This window comes from Danio aesculapii, chromosome 2 (genome assembly GCF_903798145.1).
Source record: "Danio aesculapii chromosome 2, fDanAes4.1, whole genome shotgun sequence".
Classification (NCBI taxonomy): domain Eukaryota; kingdom Metazoa; phylum Chordata; class Actinopteri; order Cypriniformes; family Danionidae; genus Danio; species Danio aesculapii.
The window spans coordinates 6,554,933-6,577,674 of NC_079436.1; the positions used below are offsets into that span (position 1 = coordinate 6,554,933).

The 22,742-nt window shown below is 38.8% G+C and overlaps 1 protein-coding gene across 1 annotated transcript in view; it reads right to left on the reverse strand.

The window, feature by feature from the left end:
- Positions 1-16,359: 16,359 nt before the first annotated feature.
- Positions 16,360-22,742, reverse strand: part of pigk (phosphatidylinositol glycan anchor biosynthesis, class K) — a 76,893-nt gene continuing 70,510 nt past the window's right edge. Inside the window, exon 11 of the mRNA XM_056471771.1 lies at positions 16,360-17,094. Within this exon, the coding sequence (XP_056327746.1) occupies positions 16,978-17,094 (117 nt within the window). The 3' untranslated portion in view covers positions 16,360-16,977. The remainder of the gene's footprint in view (positions 17,095-22,742) is intronic.

Consider the following 22,742-nt stretch of genomic DNA (forward strand, 5'->3'; position numbering starts at 1 on the left):
CAATGAGTCACTGTACTCAAATGGCCTCCACAGTCACCAGAATTCAATCCAATAGAGCACCATTGGGTGGAAAGGGAGATTCGCATCATGGATGTGCAGCCGACAAATCTGCAGCAATTGCGTGATGCTATCAGATCAATATAGACCAGGAATATTTCAGTACCTTGTTAAATCTATGCCACGAAAGATTAAGGCAGTTCTGAAGGCAAAAGGGGGTCCAACCCGGTACTAGTAAGGCGTACCTAATAAAGTGGCAAGTGAGTGTAAATCTGATCAAAGTGTTTTACAACATATACGTAATATTCACACAATATGCTTGTTCAAACTACTTATTTAAAATGAGCTGAAACAACACAATTTTTTTGGGGGGGAAACCAATTATTTTATGTTCAATCCACTTAAATTAGTCAAGTTAAATTAATCCTTTTGTGTTGGGACAACATTAATTGTGTAGAACCCAGCATTTTCAGTGTAATGCTTGAAAATTTATGTGTATGTTGTATTGTGAATTCACAGATCTTTCTTTCTGTTTCTTTAGTTTTTTTCATTGAGTAATATTGCCATGACAGTCCCTGCTGTGCGTCAGTGCTGCGAAAAATAATAATTGAGAACTGAAAATGACATGATTCATTGTGAATCCCTGCTGAGGCACGACCTCTCCCCCCATCCTTTTCTCACCCGTAATGTATTACATAAAATCAATTTATTCCCCTTAAAGCGATTTATTCTCCGAACCAAATCAGGTTAATTGCCTTGAAAATTAATATCTAGCTCAGGATTAATTGGGAATCAGGGAATGTAATGGCAGCTCTCACACGCTCCCCGTTTTAATCTCTGTTTTCATTCTGTACAGGGAGTCTCAGCACTCATCTGTTCCGTATCACTACTACGAGCCCACGGGTCCGGACGAATGTGCCATGTACATCTCCCATGAGCGAGGCCGTCGAGGCAGCCACCATCGTTTCATTACAGAGAAACGTGTCTTCGCAAACTGGGCTCGGACATTCAACATCCATTTCTACCAGCCAGATTGGAGTCCTCCACCGTTACCCAGAAACAGCACAGCAACTGCAGCCTTTCCCCGACCGCAGAAGACGTGACTCTTTTACCCAGAGCCATCGGATGATATCAGAACTGCCTTAAAAGGATCACTGGCTAATCCTGTTGCCATTTGGATGGTGCTTTATGTATTGGATCGACTATGAAGAACTGCACTAGGACTCCATTCATGGAAGACTGACGCTTTTATTTTGCACATTCATCGTTCCTTTAGGCATTCCAAAAGTCCCTATTTCAGAGCACCTTATCACAGCAGCTGGAGTATCAATAGCTATGTTTTCATCCACCTATTTTTGGAATCTCGCAACAAGAGAAATGCTTAATGGAAATGCCAAGATGGGCAAGAAAAATTTAGAGTAGGATCATCTTTTTATCCAATAAGAAAAATGTGCAGAAACTGCTACGAAAACACATTTACATAATGAATTCCCACATGCGCATCAAAAAAAAAGAATGTCATTTTTTTTTAACAGATCACATATGTGGGCACGATGTTAAAGTGTTAAATGGACCTACTAGAGGATGACCACATTGTTGTTTTGGTCATTCTAAAATCTCTTAACCAAAGTCCATCATCAAAATGGTTCCATATTATTACCTCCCAGGCGTGCGTTCCTCAAACAACGACATAACATAACGAACTACCATAGTACGATGCATCGTTTGGGAAAAAATCGATGTAGTGAGAAGTGTTTCCCAAAATCCATCATTCGGTAAAATGACTATAATGATGCTCTAATCGAGGTGGAGTAACAACTTCTTTAGAGAAAACCCCATTATTTTTGTGCACAATTTAGGCTCAAACTCACAAATTTTGTGGCGGGAATCGGTGGACGTGCAACAACTTTAATCATAAGGTAAACACAAAACAACAGTTTCCATCTGGAGCTTCTTCACGGGACTCCACACTTGTAAACACTTGCTCCATCAGGCTCGCGTGGCTCTCATCCACACTCGTCAGCACTACCAAGTCGACCAATCAAAGAGCTTGTGCTATGCGTCGATGCGACACGTAGTTATGTTTTGTAAGAGGTGCGCGACGGCCACAAGTGCTATGCGACCACACATAGGCTGTGCTGGAACATACACGTGCGCTGTACTATGGATCGGGTTTCGGGTTGGTAGTGGGGGGTGAAATTATGGGAGTTTTCCGGGAGAAATAACAAAACGGGAGGGTGGTGGGAGATGGGTCTGAAATACGGGAGACTCCCGGGAAAAACAGGAGTGTTGTCAGGTATGTTGTTAATGGATGTAATTTACAGTAGGCTATTTATTAAGAAACGAAAACAAAATCCTACTTAATAATATTAATTATTATTATTGTTATTATTATTATTAAGTAGGATATTGTTTATTTTTTATTTTATTTTTTTTGAAGAGTCTACTTTTACAATTCGACATTCAAGCCACTGCAGAAATCTTCTAACCAACAGGCCTATGTCATATACAGTACAGATACATTCTTAATAAATAGCCTACTATAAATTAAAAGCATTAACGTATGCTATATATTTTTATTTTCACAAGTTTTGGAGAAGCAACGTAAAGCTTATAGCTACGTATAGCTTTCGTCATGAGCCACGGCTGTGTTCAAAATGGCATTAATCATTTTACACTGCAAAGGGAAGCAATTGTCAATATGAAGATCGCTAAAACTGAACTGTAAATATACTTTTAAAGCAAATTACACCTAAGAGAGATGACTTTAATGCTTTTTTTTAATCATTCTAAGTTTAAATGTTGTAATGTTCGAAAGGAATAGGAAATAGGGGTAAAACTGGGAATAGAACACAGCCAGAAACTATGTTTCTAACTACAGCTCTTGAGGTGTAGTTGCAAGCGTACAATTTTGTGACGCAGTTTGCAAATGTTTGTTGGAACCATAGACTGTAAAAGATATTGACGTTGTATCTGTGACGTCACCCATAGGTTTGCTTCAGTAGTGCAAATGAAGCTACAATTTGGCATGGCCAACCGGCGCCATTTTGTTTGCGGGTCATCGCTCCAACCAGCGGGTAACCAAACAAGGCAAAGAGGCAGAGCATGAACGGAGCTACAGAAGCCTGCTAGCATTTTGCTTAGACAGCCTTTTCTTTGGGAGAAATGCTTAATACTTCATTACCTGTGACTTATTTTTCTGACCACATGTGCTTAGTTGTATACTATATAAATCAAGTGTTTAGTCTTTTAAAAACAGTGTAGTAATACATTGAGCCACTAAGCATTGTTTTTATGTTTTTCTACAGGAGGAAAACGCAAATTACTTCCAAACACTTCAAATATAGTCTGTGTTAGTAAATACATTGATGAAATCCAGGCATAACGCTACATGACAGTGTTTCAGATGACTATTCCAGAGCCTACAGCTAATCAATCTGTCAGATTCTGGAGTGCATTCAAGCTCTAAAGAAAAATATAAATGATCTTAAATAAATCAAATACATTAATAGATATGATTTATAAGTATATAAATATTTCACTCACCTGGGAAATGGAGGCCACGTGAATCGTTTGTGAGCACAATAAAGTGCACATAGCATGCCATATCAAATGATAATTGTAAGAAATTATTCCAAAAAGCAATTGACTGTATGAAGCCACATAAAACAAAACAAAAATATGCTGAATATGCCGAGTTCAGCAGCTAATCAGATGGAATCTGCTGAGGTGTAGTGATGGCAACTAGCGAGACCTAGCTGTCACTCAAGTGGCCACACCCTTAATTATGCAGACATTATATAACTGAATGTAAACAAAAGTTATAAAATGTTATAAAAAAAAATTCACTTTGTCATGAAGTGTAATGATGGCTTTATACACCAATATCGTTCTTTGTACCAGGCTGTAAACACTGTAAAGTTGGCGATTTTACCATTGGGCTCAATAGAAATGTTATGGAGCCAGTCCTAGTGGAATTTCGATGAATTGCAGTTTCAGTTACTTCCCCATTAGATTCATGAGGGAGAGCGGGATGTTGCTGCTTGGTTGGAACGATGTATTTGGGAAACACCAAATCAGCAAACTATGTTTGTAACGATGGAGCTTGCTACCTTAGTTGGATAACAATAATTTTCGGAAACGCACCTCAAAACTGTCTCAAGCTTCCAAAAGCCACAGCGCTTTCATTGCATTTCATTTTTGTATTCTGAGGTGCAAGTAATTTATTATATTAGAAAAGATGCCCACATTGTCTTCTCCTGTCACAGCAAATTCCATTTTCCTCTTTGATTTTTGTTGCCAGTTTATTAGTAAGTGGCAATATTGTTCTCTTTGACTCGTTGGATGGAAACAGTGCTTTACTTATAAATGTTCTATGCGATATTCCAGTAAATCAAATTTGCATCTTTGGATGAAACCTAGCTATTGTTGTTGTTGTTTTATGCAGTCTTATATAAAAAGAAAAATGGTGGTGGATTGAAAAGTTCTAGGCCTCATTTATGAAAAATGCATAGTCACAATTAAAAAAAAAATTAGAGGGTTCTTGAACAAAAATCCAAGCCAACGTTCAGGTTCATTCACTCATTCACATTTTTATATTTTGTCTTTGACTTGAACAAGTGCTTAGTGCCACACACACTCAGATTTGATCTTAGAGTGTGTACTCTTAAATCCACGTCAATGTTCATATTTATAAAAACATTCTTTTATAGAAAAGTACTTACCAGCATGTCATGGTTTGAGCAGGCATACACACTTTTCCTAGTGGCAAAGGTTTGAGCAGGCATACACACATTTCCTAGTGGCAAAGTCATAGTACTGCAGCTATTTGAACATCTTACAAAAACCGCTACTCGTTTGAATTGAGAAACTATTCGTTTATGACCACTTTTGAGTCACATCACACATTAAAGTGAACCTCTTACAAAACCATGGTGTACACTACAGTCTCTGGAATTGCTGCATCATAGACACCTGTATTTTAATAATGATTGTATCACTTTATGGCCATCTGATAATACAACGCAATATCATGGCAATTAAAAACATTGGTTTATTGGCTAATTTGTATTAATTTGTACGATCTCATCCATACACTTTAATACGATTTGCTCATCCTCCAGTCGGGGGTAGAGTTAGGGTTGGGGTTTAGGGACATGCCTCCCTTTAAAAATCATTACATTACAGTACATTCATTCATTCAATTATGTTCTTTTCAGCTTAGTCCCTTTATTAATCTGGGGTCGCCACAGCGGAATGAACCGCCAACTTATCGAGCATATGTTTTACGCAGCGGATGCCCTTCCAGCTGCAACCCATCACTGGGAAAACATTACAGTACATGTGCAGTACATTTTCATACAAATTAATTCATTTGAATTTGTATAAATTAGCAAATATCCTAAATATGTACACTGTAAAAATATATCTTAATAGTTCCAGTATTTTCTGATTCACAAGTGTTTTCCGTTTATTTACAGTTGTGAATTGCATTATGGGACCCTTATCTCAGCTCTGTTGACTTTTTATGTTGAAATTTAACTTCAACAGTTTAAGAAAGTGACTTTTATTGACATTTCAGTAGTTTAAAATAATGTATAAGAAATAATATGTAGCGAAATGAGTCATGTACTGGCAGATTATTACAAGGTTTTTGTAGCATAATATGCAACTCCAACACAGACAATATAGCATATTAAACTAGTAAAAATGTTGATAAAAGTCACTTTTTCCCAACTTTTCAAGGTTAAAAGTTGTTGGAAGAAAGATAAATGTCCCATAATGGAATTCAGAAGCGTAAATAAATGAGGGAAAATAAAAACATGATTGACAAAATATGTAAAACTGTTAATACTGTGTGTGTATTTATGAGCAATATCACACAAGTAGCAGTGCCATATGGCTGTATATCAGCACTGGTGGGAGGCGCGCGTTGGCTCCAGGCTGCAGGCCTCTTGCCTGAGTGTCCCACCAGTGATGATATACAGCCATATCGCACTGCTATGAGTGTGATATTGCATTTATACAACAGTTCGAGGGCATAATAGTGTAAATAAAAAAAAAAAAAGAGTTTAAAAACATGCTTTTGTAAGAGGAACTACTTAATTCCACCATTCATTCACATCTGCAGCTGACGTCAGAACAGCAGAAACCGTTGCTAATTTACCAACATCACTTTGGAGCTAGCATTTGAATGATTCTCTAGCGTACTGTCTAAAGTGATGACAAAAGAGATAATTTTGCTCACATTTTAAGATTTTAAGGCTGAACGGCATGAAATGCCATCAGTCTACACAGATTTCCTAGTATTTCTCTGTTGCAATAGGGAGATCACAATAGGTAACCCCGAAAAAGCGAAAGCAAAGCAAACACTAGCAGATTACTATGGTATAAATACAGCACTACAACAAACAAAAGAGAGAGATCGACTTAGAATGTCACTTACTGTTTTAAAATGATTTAATCAGCTGTAGTTTGAAATACCAAAAGAAAACGCTGAGTAAGGATTTATTATGCGGTCTCTGTTGCCATCTTATGGCACATCTGTCTTTGCTCTGCTCAGTATGACAGGCTGAGGACCTCTGAAATTATAAATATTTAAAATAGGCACTGTCCTATTTTAATAAACCTCATAGTTGCAATCTAAACAACGACATTCTCGCCTAAAAAGCCTCAAAAGTACATTATGTTGTCCAACAGCTGCAATATTTGTCAAACTGTAGTGAGTTTATTGATCTGCTGTCATTCTATGTGGGCGGAGTAATACACAAGTGAAGAGGCTGCACGAGTTTGATATTGCAGAATATCGCACGGCTATTAGCCAATCAGATTCGAGAACCAGACAAAACTGTTGTATATATATAAGCTTTTGAGAGGTTTTAATTGAAATATATAACATTAAAATATACATTTTTAAATGTTTATTTTTATCATCTTAATTTGTTTGCCTGTTTTATTGTTCCCACCGACACTGGATTGTTTGTTTGTTTGTTAAATTATTTATTTATCTAATTATCTATTCTGTCAATAAGTCATTGTGTCATTTATTTTTCTCATATTCCCTAATATAAGTTGAACAGAACTTATAAATTCTAAATGCTTTACACAAAATGCAGAGAAGACGAAAGGCTGAAATTACTGTAACTGATTGTGATTTTGATTTAAAAATGATTTAACATGAACAATAAAAACAAAATGACCATTTACGAACACAAGTGTGCTGCTTTGTTCTAGCTTTCTCACATTTATCAGATGTGGAACATTCCAGCTGGAGGGCAGAGGGTACAGTCTTTATCCTAGATCACTAATCCGGTGAAACGGAAAACTGCAAGGCAACACTGTATTAAAATGGAACACATATCCACATGCATCATTTTGACGGTCGGTGTAAAGAGGAGTAAGTCAGAGTTATACAGGGTGTGTAGAAGTATAATTATGACCAGCACAGCAGGAGGGCACGCATCATTGACAGTGACCGTGCTGGAGCTGTCAGTCATGCAAATACACACACACACGCACACGCGCACACACACGCACACACACACGCATCAGGACTGTTAAAGCAGCTGTCGAATTAGTGTGCCCTAGATGACTGACAAGTTGGCACCGCTGCTGAATGCACAAATGTTTTCAGATACACATCGCACCTATGAGTGATGATTCTGACTTTTAGAACATGAATCACTGCACAAAAATAGAAAGTCACTCAGTATTCACTCACCCTCAAATGGTTATAAACCTTCAGTGTTGGGCAAGCTACTTGGAAAGTGAGCTAAGCTATTAGCTGCTTTACTTAAAATGTAGCTTAATTACTAATAAACGCCTGGGAAATGTAGCATAGCAAGCTAAGCTAAAAGCTACATGACAAAAGTAGCTTAGCTTCATCTAAAAGCTAGGTTTTTTTTTTTTTTTTTTTTTTAAATCGAAGTAACTTCAGTCCAAGTCGGTTCTGTCTCATCAATAAAACAGCCAATGAAGCACATGTGGCAGTGCCTAATTTGAGCTGGATCTTGCCAGATCCTGTTCTTTGGATCAGGTCTTTTGGACGGCCCTTAAAAGGACCTTCTTGAACTCTTTGGAAGTTTTACATTTGAGATCCCGGACTATAGGTGTAGGCTAATTATCTTTATATTGTTCAGCGCTTAAGTGGAACAAGAGAAGCCAAACATGAATGCAGAGGAAGCAGATAAAATAAATGAACAAACTTATCTGTAAGTGACAAGGTATCAACGAGTTCCCACAAGAAAACCATTGCATATATGATGTCATTCCATATATGGTGTGTCAAATCAGTGTATATGATATAATAAAGCAACTGTATAGAGATGAATGGAAATCATACGTCGTATAAAAGCCAGTCATGCAAAATAATGTAATCATTAATATGCTCAGTTCCTGTAATATAGACTCAAGTCTTAAACAATATGGAAGTTAGCATGATTTTACTCTGAAAATAATAGTACTTACCTCATCTGTACTTATTTGCAAATATTTAATGACCTTTCTTGTGTAAACTTGCATCCAGGCACTTTTGAATTGAAAGCATAACAGTTAAAACATTAAATGAATGTAAAAATGGTGAAAACTGTTATATAAAGTCATATAATAGATATTTTTTGACAACAATTAATGCAAGAAATCCTGCATAAATCTGTAAATTCCTTAATGCAGCCTTGATTGTGGCTTTTTTAAAGAAAGACTGGACATTGTTGTATGTGGTTCTCAACATTATGGCACAAACGCTGTTGACTGAACAGCTTCTGACCTCTGAAACTGTATATGTATATATATATATATATATATATATATATATATATATATATATATATATATATATATATATATATATATATATAATTTATACAATATATATTATTTATACAATATATAATGGGAAAAACAAGCCTGGGGCTCGAAGTACTGGTTCAGACACTTGATGTTTTCTACAGTCCAAACTAGACAATGGATGTGTGCCTTCGACACTGTAAGTCTATCTATGAGGCAACCATTGCCTTGTCTCGTTCCCTGATTGATAGGAGGTCAATTGAGAGACACTCACAGGTGGTGAGGTTTCTAATGGTAGTGGAAAGACTATGCCCCTCACGCCCACTATTGGTTCTGCCCTCAGACCTGGAAACTTAGGACGCCCTCTCAGCCACTGTTTGAGGCCTTAACATCAATTGCTATGTACGAGCTGTCTCTCAAAATGTCTCACTCTCACTCTCGCCTCAGCCAAGCAGGTGGGCAATTTACAGGGGTTTTTTGTCGATAATGACTGTTTTTGTTTTGAGCCAGATGATCACGACACCACCCTTTGAGATATGTACCTAAGTTTTCTTCTACATCTTTCAAAACTCAGGTCATATCCTTGTTTTAGGATTATCGACCAAAGAGAACGCTGATGCTAAAATGCTATCTGCCCTGTTAGAGCGTTAAGAGTTTACCTAGACGGTTCTACCAGCTTTCGCCAGGCTTTGGTGGACCTACGAGAGGCAGAGCTGTGTCTAAGTGCAGCCTTTTCGGTCCATTCGAAACCAGATGTGAGCTGACGCAAGGCAAAAACACAGTTGGGTTTCATCGGCGCCAGTTTGCTGTCTGTTGTGTACCAGCCTTTACAAAAATACATCAATCTGCTTAAATGGCATATGAGTAAACACATTTTTTGACCTTCTGAAAGCTTCAAAATAAAAGCCACTCTCCAACACCTTTATATAACTTGGAAGAGCCAGGGCAACTTTGTTCAAAGCATAAAAAAAGCATATACACTGAGGATGGCTGGGTGAGTAAATTATGTAGCAATTTAAATTTTTGTGTGAACTTTTCCTAGCTTTTGCAGAGGTGGAGTTTAGTCACCCTATTTCATAAAATAGTGGCTCATTCCAACCTGTAATTTTGGTAGATTGGCTTCAATATAAATGGTTTCAATCTAAATTAATGAGAAAGTAAGTCTTGAAACTTATAGTATGCTGTTATAGTAATATGATATGTCAGAAAACAGAAGGAGTTTATGACCCCTTTAAAAGTATTTAATATAAGACCACTTTCTCATTTTGAGTTTGTTTCACGCTTTAGACGATCTCTGAAAGCATGTTATACTTTCAGAGAGAAAGCAATGCATTTTCTACAGAACAGCTTAAGTGTGGCACTGTGGAATAAAACTGAAATTGTGAATTCGTGAGAAATAATGCAATATTGCCTAGTGCTGCTAGACCCAGATTATTACGGTAGGAGTCTTTCTGTTGATAGAATACTGATCACTGGCAAACAGTGACTAGCTGACTGAGAGATGCAGAGAAAAGGGGAAATCACAATGTGCTGAGGTATAATTAAAACTAAAATATGCCCATTTAATTCATGTGAGGGGTTAAGTAACCCTGGAATTACATGCTAAATAATTTCATTTAAGAAAATCATGAAATGTGCTTGTGATTTTTCCCTGTCCAAAAGCTAACAAAAAGCCAAAAGGTCTTCCTACAATCAAGCTGCTTTCAAATATACAGTCAATGTTACATTCTAACATTTTTGGGACTATACACCAACACAATGGATTAGAAATTAAACAAACAAGATGTGCTTTAACTGCAGATTGTCAGCTTTAATTTGAGGGTATTTACATCCAAATCAGGTCAACGATGTAGGAATTACAAACGTTTGCATGTGTGCCTCACACTTGTTAAGGGACCAAAAGTAACGGGACAATTGGCTTCTCAGCTGTTACATGGCCAGGTGTGTATTATTCCCTTATTATCCCAATTACAATGAGCAGATAAAAGGTCCAGAGTTCCTTTAAAGTGTGCTATTTGCATTTGGAACCGGTTACTGTCAACTCTCAAGATGCGATCCTAAGAGCTGTCAGTATCAGTCAAGCAATCACTAGCCTTAAAAAAAAACAATAGAAACCCATCAAAGAGATAGCAAAAACATTTGGTGTGGCCAAAATAGCTGCTTGGAGCATTCTTAAAAATAAAGAACGTACCAATGAGCTCAGCAACACCAAAAGACTGTGGTGGACGACAGAAGAATCCTTTCCCTGGTGAAAAAACCACACCATTCAACAGTTGCATTTTATGCTAATGACAATTGTCGTTAAGTGTTATTCGCTCAGTTATGTAATTTTAACTGCAAATGTGACAATGTTTGAGATGTCTTTCAAATGACAACTTGACAATAACAAATACACCATAACCTGTCTGTCATGACAAGTACCATGAGAAGAAAAACAGCCCTGTACCAGCCCAGCCCTGTGCTTACAGGAACATTTAGTAGTTGTAAAATCCGTCTGTAACCAGTACCTTTTTTATGAAGTCCAACAATCTTGTTGCAAAGGTCTTGGGACAACTTTTTGTCTCTACCCATCATGAGATGTTTGTGAACTTGTATGGAGAGGTAGGTAAAGCTTTTTCTAACTAATCATCTTGCAATAACATGGCTGATTCTAATTTGCATAAATAGGAGATTAAACTAATTACCGAAATCAGCTGTTGTCTTGCTTTGTCTTGCCATGGTGTACTGCATTTTTTTGTGAGTTCAATACTTATGTTCAATACTTTTTCCTTCTCCTATTAACTTATTTATGGATTGTAATTTTATAATTTTTTTATCTGTGTAGATTTCTTGAGTTAATACCAAGATCTGGTCCAATTTTCATGTGAATTGCTACAATGGAAAGTGTTCAATAAAAAAATCATGCTGAACACTTATTCCCTACAATGAAAAGTATGTAAAGCCCAAGGCTAATGACTTCTCCAAGAGCTAATTGGAGCCAAGAGTCAGCCAACCTGGAGTCCAATCAATATGATGAGATAGGATGTGTTGGTTAAAGCTGCCCTGCCCTATAAAAACACACACCAGTTTTGACTTAGCTGTTCTCAAGGAGCATTGCCCGATGTGAAAAATGCCTTGCACAAAGACCAATGATTAAGACTTGTTCATTTGCATGACGCCGGAAAAGGTTACAAAAAATATGTCTAAAAGCCTTGATACTCATGTGTCCACTGTAAGAAAAAGTGTCTACAAATGGAGAACGTTGGAGAAAGCACTGTTGCAGCTCTCCCTAGGCGTGGTCATCCTGTAAAAACAAATGCAACACAGAATGTCTAATGAAGTGAACACGAATCCAAGAGTGTCAGCTGAAGACTTACAGAAATGTTTGGCACAGAGGTAACCACTGCTGTCCAAAAAAAAAAACAAAAAAAAAAACAACAACATTGCAACACATTTGTTTTGTTTGCAAAAAAGTACCTGGATGTTCCATAGCACTACTGGCAAAATATTTCGTGGAAATATGAAACCAAAAATGAGTTGTTTGGAAAGAATACACAACACGATGTGTGATAAAAGGCACATTACAGCAACATCAAAACCTTATCCCAACTGTAAAATATGGTTTGGGGTAAAATAAGTTTGCTTCCTCTGGGCCTGAATGGATTGCTGTTATCAAAATAATTCAACAGAATGACTTCAACAGAAGAAAATACACCTTCTGGAGTGGTCCAGCCGAGTCCTGATCTCAAACTGACTGAGATGCTGTGGCATGAACTCAAACGAGTGATTCACACCAGACATCCCAAGAATATTGCTAGACTGAAGCAGTTTTGTAAAGAGGAATCATCCAAAATCATTCCTGACCATTGTACAGGTCTGATCTACAGGAACTACAGGAAACATTTCTTTGAAGTTATTGCTACTAAAGGAGGGTCAACTGATTATTAAAGCTACGCACATACTTTTTCCAGCCAGCAATGTGAATGTTTACATGTTGTGTTTCATTAAAACATGTAATATTTGTGTGGTATTAGATTAAGCAGACTGTTTTTCAATTGTTATGGTTTGAGGAAGATCAGAACACATTTTCTGTGAAATTTATGCCAAAATCCAAGTAATCCCAAAGGGTGTATATGTATGTATATATGTATATGTGTGTATATACATGTATTAGGGATGAAGCAGTCATAGTACCCCACTAACCCTAAGAAAGCTTGTACCTGGGTCTTAGATACCTTGGAACGGAGCGAAGCAACTCCACCTTCCTGTCTTCTCTGAAACATAGCAGGTGCCCCATGATGGTTGAAGAGAAGGGTCAAGTACTGCCTGTATCAACTAGGGGTGGAAAAAGCAGTTTTTGGTTTTGCATTTACGTAGAGCAGTACCTGCCAGTAGCCTTTCGTAAGGTTCAAGGTTGAGATGTACTGGGACTTTCCCAATTGATCTCACAGCTCATCTACCCAAGGCATGGGGTAGCCGTCAAAGTCAGATATCTTGTAGAAGTAGCAGAAGTTCAGGGTCTGGCTCAACCAACCCTTCCTTCTGGGGGTGATATATCATGGTGCTCAACAGCTGCACCTTCGAAAACCTGCAAATGTCAGCCATTAGCTGGCACATAAAGGAGGTACCCTGATCGGTCAGGATACCGACTCTGCTGGAAAGCAGCAAGATCTCCTGCACAATGGCTTTGGCATTGGCTTTTTGAAGTGACGGGTGGCATAGTCGACAATCACCAGAATGTGTTCATTTTCTTGGGTGACGTCAGCTGGCAGATGGGACAGGCCAGACTGTGTCTCCTTCTCCTCAATGACATGGACTTGGGTCCAGCAATGCTTTAGCCCGTCATCCCTGCATTGTTCCTTGGCAAATGAGCCCCCTCCCTTTAGCTGTTCGAACACAGATTAGGATTTTGGGAGGGGGACTCACCATCTCTCATGCTGTCTAAGGCCAGAAGAATGGGACACTGATGGGGTCTTTGGCCTCTGTCCATTACGGCTCCCTCTACAGGCTGGGCAGCGGCTACTAGTAGGTGATCTATACCAGTTCAATCTATCCCGAGCAGCACAGAAACTGGAAAATCTTTCACCACTCCTACTTCTACTGGCAAGGTGTCGGAGCCAGTCAAAATGGTCACTTTGCACACTAGAACAAGGTGGGAATCCCCATGGGCACAGGTTATAGAGAGGAAAGCTTTCCGCCTGTGGGGCTAATATCTTTGCTTGCACCAGGCTAACTGCACTGCCAGAATCCAAGAGGGCCCTAAATGGTTTGCCATTAATTTGAACAAGGATTTCGGGAGCTCCCACAAGTAAGTCATGGTGGACAATGCAGCCTGCCAGCCAGGTTCTTGCAGGGCGCACAGGGATCTTGTTGGCATGGGTTCATCATGCAGTGAGGAAGGTGCCAACCTGCTTACTGGGTCCCCTCTGGCCTGCATTGCTCCTGAAAAACCCTCTAGGACAATTTCAGTTCCTGGAGGGCCGCAGCTCTGCACAGTTTAGTTCCAACCCTGCTTCAACACCCTTACCTGTAGGTTTCAAACAAGCATGAAGGACTTAATTAGTTTGATCAGGTGTGTTTAATTGGGGTTAAAGCTAAACTGTGCAGAGATGCGGCCCTCCAGGAACTGGAATTTGCACCTGTGCTCTAAGAGAATGGTGGTGCTCGCTCCCCTCCTTCCCGCAGTAGGGTTGTCTCCACCAGCTCGATGGCTTCGAAAAGCTGCACGGTGAAACTTGGGTTCCTCATCTCGACCGCTTGTCTGTCGGAGCAGAGCAGTCAATCATTGATAACAAGTTCTCCCTTCAGTAGCCAGTGATGCGTGGGTCGCGTCAGTTCAGCAGCTTGAGCACAAGCAAACATGGCTTTACTCGAAAAAGTACTGGGCAGGACAGATTGGTGATAAGTTCAACTGGGCCAGGATTTCCCTTTTCACCTTGACGTAGGAATCAGCAGAGGTGGCAGGGAGCGAAAAGTATGCGTGCTGAGCTTTACAGCATCCCTCATTGGTGGTGGTTTTGAACAGCTGTAGGAATTCAACTTCATCATGGAGGGGTAATCTTTGGTATGAGCTGGGCTGCAAGGAACAGAGGGTGGGGGAACAGAGTACGTAAATTTTACACTCTTAAGCTACGGTCACACTGGGCTTTGTGTGTGCGAAATTCTGTCGTACGGTGCTGCGAAAAGGGGCGTGATTAAACAAGATGATTAGACATTTAAAAAAAGCAAGCGATTGCTCCATGTTTTAAATTTCTGTCCAGAGGGGTCGTGTTTTGATCCTCGATTGGTCTCACGCAGTCAAGTGATGCGATTTCGCAGGTCAGAGTTCACCAAGCTTGAACTTTGTACTGCAGCAACATGCGAAACTTGACGCATGACCCCGTGTTTCCGGTTTGACGTATTCGCGTGCGTATGAAAGGAAGTCTATGGGAAGAAAAGTCAAGTGTGACCGCAGCTTTATGCCTGCGTTCTCCACCAGTGTCGTGGGGTTAAGAATAACATGAAAAAAGTGCTCAAAATAAAGACCCCAGAGGGTAGATTTATTTACAATCAGAATAAAGAGTCAATGGAAGAAAGGCAAAGTGTGTGCTCTCTTCGTGCCACAAGGAGTCCAGTGTGTTCTTCTTGGGTTTTTCTGGTCTCCAGCTGCTGTCTGCAGTGGCAAAGGAAAAGGCTGTTATCTCCATCTCATAGAGAGGTCTCTCTCCCTTTAACAGGCTTGTGTGGCTTACATAGATCATGGCTGATGAGCTGCAGCTGTTGCCAATCAGACTGAGACGAGAGGGTGCAGGTGTTCCTCATCTGTATTCAGGGTGATGCTGATGATTTCTCGGGATGCTCGTCACAATATATATATATATATATATATATATATATATATATATATATATATATATATATATATATATATATATAATATATCAAAGTCATGAAGTGGAGTGGAATGAAGTTTACTCACATAGTATAAGTGCCAGTTAAAATGTTATATAGGCTCTGACTATATGTCTGATATGTCAACATTTTATGATGCATCAGACAGCAAAAGCTGTTTAATTTGTAAATGTTCCATTCACACTTACTGTGTAGCTGGGGGTGAAGTTGGTCGACCTCTTTTAGAGCACATTGGTAACACAGTTCAAGTGGAGCGGAGACACTAATGGATTGATACAGGACACAGCCACTGGCACTTTCTGTTGTAAATGGAAATGTTTGTTGCCTATTATCTAATGCTTTTTAGATCTCTCTCTCAGACTCACACTCAGACACTCACGCAAAGACTAAAATTAAGGCAAAAAACTACTGGTCAAAAAACTAATTTGCTAAGTGAAATAAAGCTGAAATGAGCTGAAACAACAACATTAGTGTACAATTTGTTTCATTTCAATTTTTTATTTTTGTTAAATTCGTTTAAAAAGAGAGAAAAGTTAACAATTGTTTTGTGTTGGGACAATATAAAGGTATTGTGTTGATTTAACTACCTGGGTTGTGGATGTCTAGTTCCCAGTATGCTTTGAGAATAATAGTCGAGGCATTTGAAGCTTGAAGAAAGACATACTAAGGTTTAATCTTCACTTAGTTTTGAGTTTTTAGAAGAGTTTCAAGAAAGTTTTTGAGGTTGCCGTCTTGAAGAAGTGTAGCTTGGGTGTTGGCAGCTTTATTAACAAAATTAATGTTTGTTGCTTCACTAAGTGACCCAAAACCTTGCTAATGCTGTTTCTGAGATCAGTCTCAGTCAATAGTAAATGTTATAAAACCAGTCGTTCGGTTGTTGAATATGAAATGCAATAAATAACAGAAAATTCTGCTTGTGATTGAGATTAATTAGCTCCAGAAGAGTATAAGCGTATAATCCTGACACGTTTATTTCAAATCAACGTGTCAAATCATTCAAAATCATTCATCGTATTTCAAATCATTTTACATCATTGGTTCAAAATGAATTTAGCTCTTGGGTCCCATTTGCCTAAAATAAGCTGAAACAACACAATACAGATGAATGTAAATGTGTGTCATAATTAAATTAATTTAAATACACACACACACACGCACGCTCACACGCACACACACACACACACACAAAGCAAACCACCAAAAGAAACGAATCAAAAATGAATAAAAAGCTATTTCTGACCAAACCTATCATGAACCAATATTGTATGTGGAATCTTTTATGAAGGTGTCAGTTAACAAGCGGCAGGTTCTTTGATCTCTGTGGAATCAGAAGATGTGTTTGAGATGTTTGATGCCGTAGGTCTGGAAGAACACCAGCAGGATGAGAGTCCAGAGCCCAAGAATGAAACCATCAGGAGGGTGCCAGTCCTTCTGCTTGGGTTTCTGTGAAGAGAGAAATGTCATTTTATTAGTTCCATTGAAATGTATACAAGATTGCGATTGTCAGACAGTGTCCTCTCTTTCTAATCCAAAACAAAACATGATAAAACAAGAAGAAATAAGAAACAAATGAAGGAGTGAATCAACACTGAAAATAAAAAACCCCAGGAATGATACTATAGAGAAAATACGGAACAAATGAACTGCAAACAAATAAAAAAACCCCCATACAAACAGAATGAACGAGAAAAAGGTAGATACGAAAAAATCTCATTAGTTAATTATCTGTATGTAGTATCATGAACAATTCGGCAGTTTGTGCAACAGCAAAATAGAGACCAATTTCTGACAGAAGTGCCTGAATGCTTTTTGCATCTAAACAAATATCATACCCGAGTCTATTATGTACAAAATATTAGATGTACATTGGGAAAGCAACTGGGGTGCACCCTGCTCAAAACCACTGGTCATTATGGGCTTAAACGTCTTGGAAAATAAAAGTAACTGCACTTTAGTGAGTCAATATTTTTTTTCTGAAGTAGCATAATTTACATATAGCAACAACACTGACTTATTTGTTCATTTTATTAAGTACATCCACTCACCGGCCACTTTATTAGGTACACCTGTCCAACTGCTCATTAATGCAAATCTTTAATCAGCCAATCATATGGCAGCAACTCAATGCATTTAGGCATGTAGACACGGTCAAGACGATCTGCTGCAGTTCAAACCGAGCATCAGAATGGGGAAGAGAGGTGACTTTGACCGTGGCATGGTTGTTGGTGCTATACGAGCTGGTCTGAGTATTTCAGTAATCTCTGAACACACAACACGTTGAACCTTGAGGCGGTTGGGCTACAACAGCAGAAGACCACACTGGGTGCAACTCCTGTCAGCTAAGAACAGGAAACTGAGGCTACAATTCGCACAGGCTCACCAAGATTGGACAATAGAAGATTGAAAAAATGTTGCCTGGTCTGATGAGTCTCGATTTCTGCTGCGACATTTGGATGGTCGGGTTAGAATTTGGCATCAACAGCATGAAAACATGGGTCCATGCTGCCTTGCATCAATGGTTCAGGCTGCTGGTGGTGGTGTAATGATGTGGGGGATATTTTCTTGGCACACTTTGGGCCCATTAGTACCAATTGAGCATTGTGTCAATGCCACAGCCTACCTGTGGAGTATTGTTGCTGACCATGTCCATCCCTTTATGACCACAGTGTACCCATTTCTGATGGCTACTTCCAGCAGGAATCATCTCAGACTGATTTCTTGAACATGACAATGAGTTCACTGTACTCAAATGGCCTCCACAGTCACCAGAACTCATTCCAACCTTTGGGATGTGGTGAAACAGGATATTCACATCAAGGATGTGCAGCCGACAAATCTGCAGCAACTGTGTGATGCTATCATTTCAATATGGACCAAAATCTCTCAGGACTATTTCCAGTACCTTGTTGAATCTATGCCACAAAGGATTAAGGCAGTTTTGAAGGCAAAAGGGGGTCCAACCCGGCGTTCTGACGATCTGTGCTACCTCATCAGAATGTGCTACCGGCTTAATCTGTCATGTTTCATCTACCAAAACAGGGTTAGCACATCTTGTCAGTTTCAAATGTCTATCAGAATTAACTACTACATTAATTAAGGATGTAAAAACAGGGGTAGCGCATATTGTCAGCTTCAAATATCTATCGAAATGAACTACTACTCTATAGAACAATGTAGAAAAAGGCGTAGCAGCTTCAAACGTCTATCAGAGTGAACTACTGCCTTTTTTATTTAATTAGTTTTATATTTAATTTGTTTATTAGAGTGGTAGTCAATTCCGATTGACATTTGAAGCTGACAAAACGCACTACACCCCTGCTTTTACACCCTTCTTTAAGGAGGTAGTTCATTCTGATAGATATTTGAAGCTGACAAGATGTGCTAACCCTGTTTTTTTAGATGAAATATGACAGATTGAGCTACCGGTAGCACATATTGTCGGAACAGCGGTACTAGTAAAGTGTACCTAATAAAGTGGCCGGTGATTGTATGTTCTATTATATGTTAAAAAATTGTTGTTCGAAATACTGAATAGCAAAAATCACTTTTGAAGATTAATTGACATAACTTTTGTTGTTAACAATAAATAATAAATGAAACCGTATTGTAAATGTTACCAAAAATGAATAATAAAATAATGAATGAAAGGAAACACTAAGGAAAAACAATTCAATCAATTAAATGGAGGACACAAGTTGTATTGAATAAATAAAATAGAGGGAAAAATAAATCAACTAAAGAAAAAGTAGAACAAAAGAGAAAAAAAGAGAGTAAAAAAGTATGCAAAGAAAGAAAGAACTGCACACCTGCTCTTCAGCATCAGAACTCATCTGCCTCAGTCAATGTTTGCACATTTACAGCCACATCATCACTTTGTGTAGGAATATTATACATTTAAATCAGCCACCATTAAACATGCATCATCCGACGTGCATTTATATGCTAATGCCGACTGAATATTCTCCAGAGACGAATGATTTTACCTCTAAAAAGAAAGCGCTCATAACTTTTGCATTTATATTAGATGAACTTGTGAGAGGCTGCCTGCTGTAGGTGAACACGACTGCGTGTTTCACTGTAGACATTCATTATCAACCTAAATAGAGCTAGAGCCTGAGGCAGGACTCAACGCTGACCCAGAAATTAGGTGCACGTACACACACTGACCACCAGAGCGCACATGACCTTTCCTACGAATGGCAAAAACCAGATGAACCCAAGAAAAGGCCTTCGTGTGACATACAGCTTTGGAGAAAGATACAGAATAATTGGTTTGTGTGTGTTTAAGCCTGTGAGCATATGTGTGTTCACAGTCTTTTCTATCACAGCTTCAGTGGGTACACATACTAAAATATATAACTGTATAATGCCATAAAAGGCCATTCAAAATATGTGAATAAAAACATAACACCTACGTTATGTAGCACTTTTGGATTAATGTATGACCTCAGCAGTGCTTGATTGGCCACAAAGTTTCCAAGCGAGATGACATCAATAAAAAAAGTTTCCTTATGTTCACAGCTTATTATTTTTATTAAACATGTGGGACTCTTATTTTGAAGACAGGCATAATGTTAATAAAATGTGTATTTATATAGCACATTTATTGTGAATGGCCATACACCCAAAGCACTTTACAATGATGAGGGGGTCTCTTCACACCACCACCAGTGTGCAGCATCCACTTGGATGATGCAACGGCAGCCACAGGACAACGGCACCAATGCGCTCACCACACACCAGCTATAGGTGGAATGGAGAGACAGAGATAGAGCCAATTCGGTGGATAAGGATGATTATGATCGTAAGGGTCGATGGAGGGAATTTGGCCAGGACACCAGGGTTATACCCCTACTCTTTTACGAGAAGTGCCATAGGATTTTTAATGACCACAGAGAGTCAGGACCTCAGTTTAAAGTCTTATCCGAAAGTCGGATGATGCAACAGGCACAAAGCATCTCATCTAATCACTGTTCGTGAAGGCTAAATACGAGAAAGACAGATTATATAATTATTCAGCACCATAAAAACATTCAGGAGGGATGCGGAGGATATATGAATTCATGCCTTTGTTTTCATATATGTTAAACCCACAAAATACTTTAAAATCAGGGTTCCCACATTAAGTCAAATGACTTTCACTGACAAAAATCTGAATTTCCATCACCTATAATGAACAAATATTCATTATATTTACAATTTACACATCCGTTGTGTGTCGATTACAAAAATTAGAAATGTTAGAAATAAGGGGGGGGTGGGGGGGGGGGGGGGTTGATTTTGCAGAGTCATGTGGGGATAAAATAAAACGGCAGTGAAAAAAGAATTTGGCAAAACATATGACACAACCTAGTAAAACATGGTATAGACTCTATACTGCTTAGTGAGCGCCAACTTTCGGATGAGAAATTAAACTGTCCTGACTTTCGGTGGTTGTTAAAAATCCCAGGATGTCCTTCGAAAAAGAGTAGGGGTTTAACCCCGGCATCCTGGCCAAATTTGCCCATTGGCCTCTGTCCATCATTGCCTCGTAACCATCCCCATTTCCTACTTGGCTTCATCACTCTGTCCTCTCCACCAATCAAATGGTGTGTGGTGTGTGGTCTGGCACAATATGGCTGTCATTGCATCATCCAGGTGGACACTGCACACTGGAAGTGGATGAGGAGATCCCCCCCCTAAAATGTGTAAAGCACTTTGAGTGTCCAAAAAAAGCGCTATATAAATGTAAAGAAATACTAAATATTAATATAATATCACAGATAACATCAGCTCATTTGCTTCAAGCTAACATTACTGTTGACCAATCCAGCTGAAACTATTGTCATTTGCCAAGAAACCTATTCAATTTGTTAAAATATTTGCTGAGAACTTGTTAAAATCCACGACCCCTATAAGGTCAAACCTGAGCATTTTCAAGTCCTAAAGTTGTAAATGGACACAAAACGGTGAAATGGTTTCTGGGTAATATTTCCACTTTCCTAAGCGACAAACCTTTCATGTAGATATCAGAGAACAATTTGAACATTGTATCCATGCATTCTATGGCACCTTTAAATGTTGAATGTCATTGAAAATTCTGTCTACTGTCTGTATTTTTGCATGCATTCTGTATGGCTAATTTACTCAGTATGACTGTACCAGATGAAAGATGCCCAATATGAAAAAAGTGGCTATTTCCATGTGGTTGTGGACATTAAACCACATTTACGTTTCCAGGTTGTGGACATTAAACCACGGTTTTACATCATACTATGAGAAAGGTTCAAAGTTGGTGAGAAAATGGTGATTAAATGTTAGTTTTCGTTTTGCGGGTGAACAATTCCTTTAAATACCATAGAGATACAATTATACAGGATTCAAATCTTGTGAAGCTGTAGCAGCAGAGTTCTTGCTGTGCCCTTTAGCTGATATGCGATTTATCTTGCTCTAGTTGTTTACCACATGTGAAAGCTGATGGCATTTTATTTTTCTATACTAAAATGTGTCATAGCCTAGAATTCGAAAGATGTCATCATTGTATGGTCTACATTACAAGTTCATTAGTTCCATGTCACACAGTGTGATTTTTTTAATGATCTCATATGACTGAAAAATATAAAGTGTATATATTTAATTCAATTCAGTTCATCTTTATTTCTACAGCGCTTTTACAATGTAGATTGTGTCAAAGCAGCTAAACATAGAAGTTCTAGTAAATTGAAACTGTGTCAGTTGAGTTTAGTTGAGTGTGGTTTAATTTTCACTGCTGAAAGTCCAACCACTAAAGAGTAAATCCATCGATGCGCAGCTCCACAAGTCATAAACCAAGCAAGCCAGTGGCGACAGTGGAGGAACAAACTTCACCAATTGACGAAAGTGAAAGAAAACAAACCTCGAGAGAAACCAGGTTCAGTTGCGCATGACCATTTCTCCTTTGGCCAAACTTGTTGTGCAGAGCTGCAGTCTAGGCACTTGAGGCTGGAGAATGCTGGACGTCCATCATGAAGAAGCTGCAGGTGTGAATAGGTCACCAGCGGGTGTTGAGGTTGGCCCATGGGATCAATGCGGAGACTCGTCTGTCACTGGAGTCTTTCAGGAATCAGTCTCAT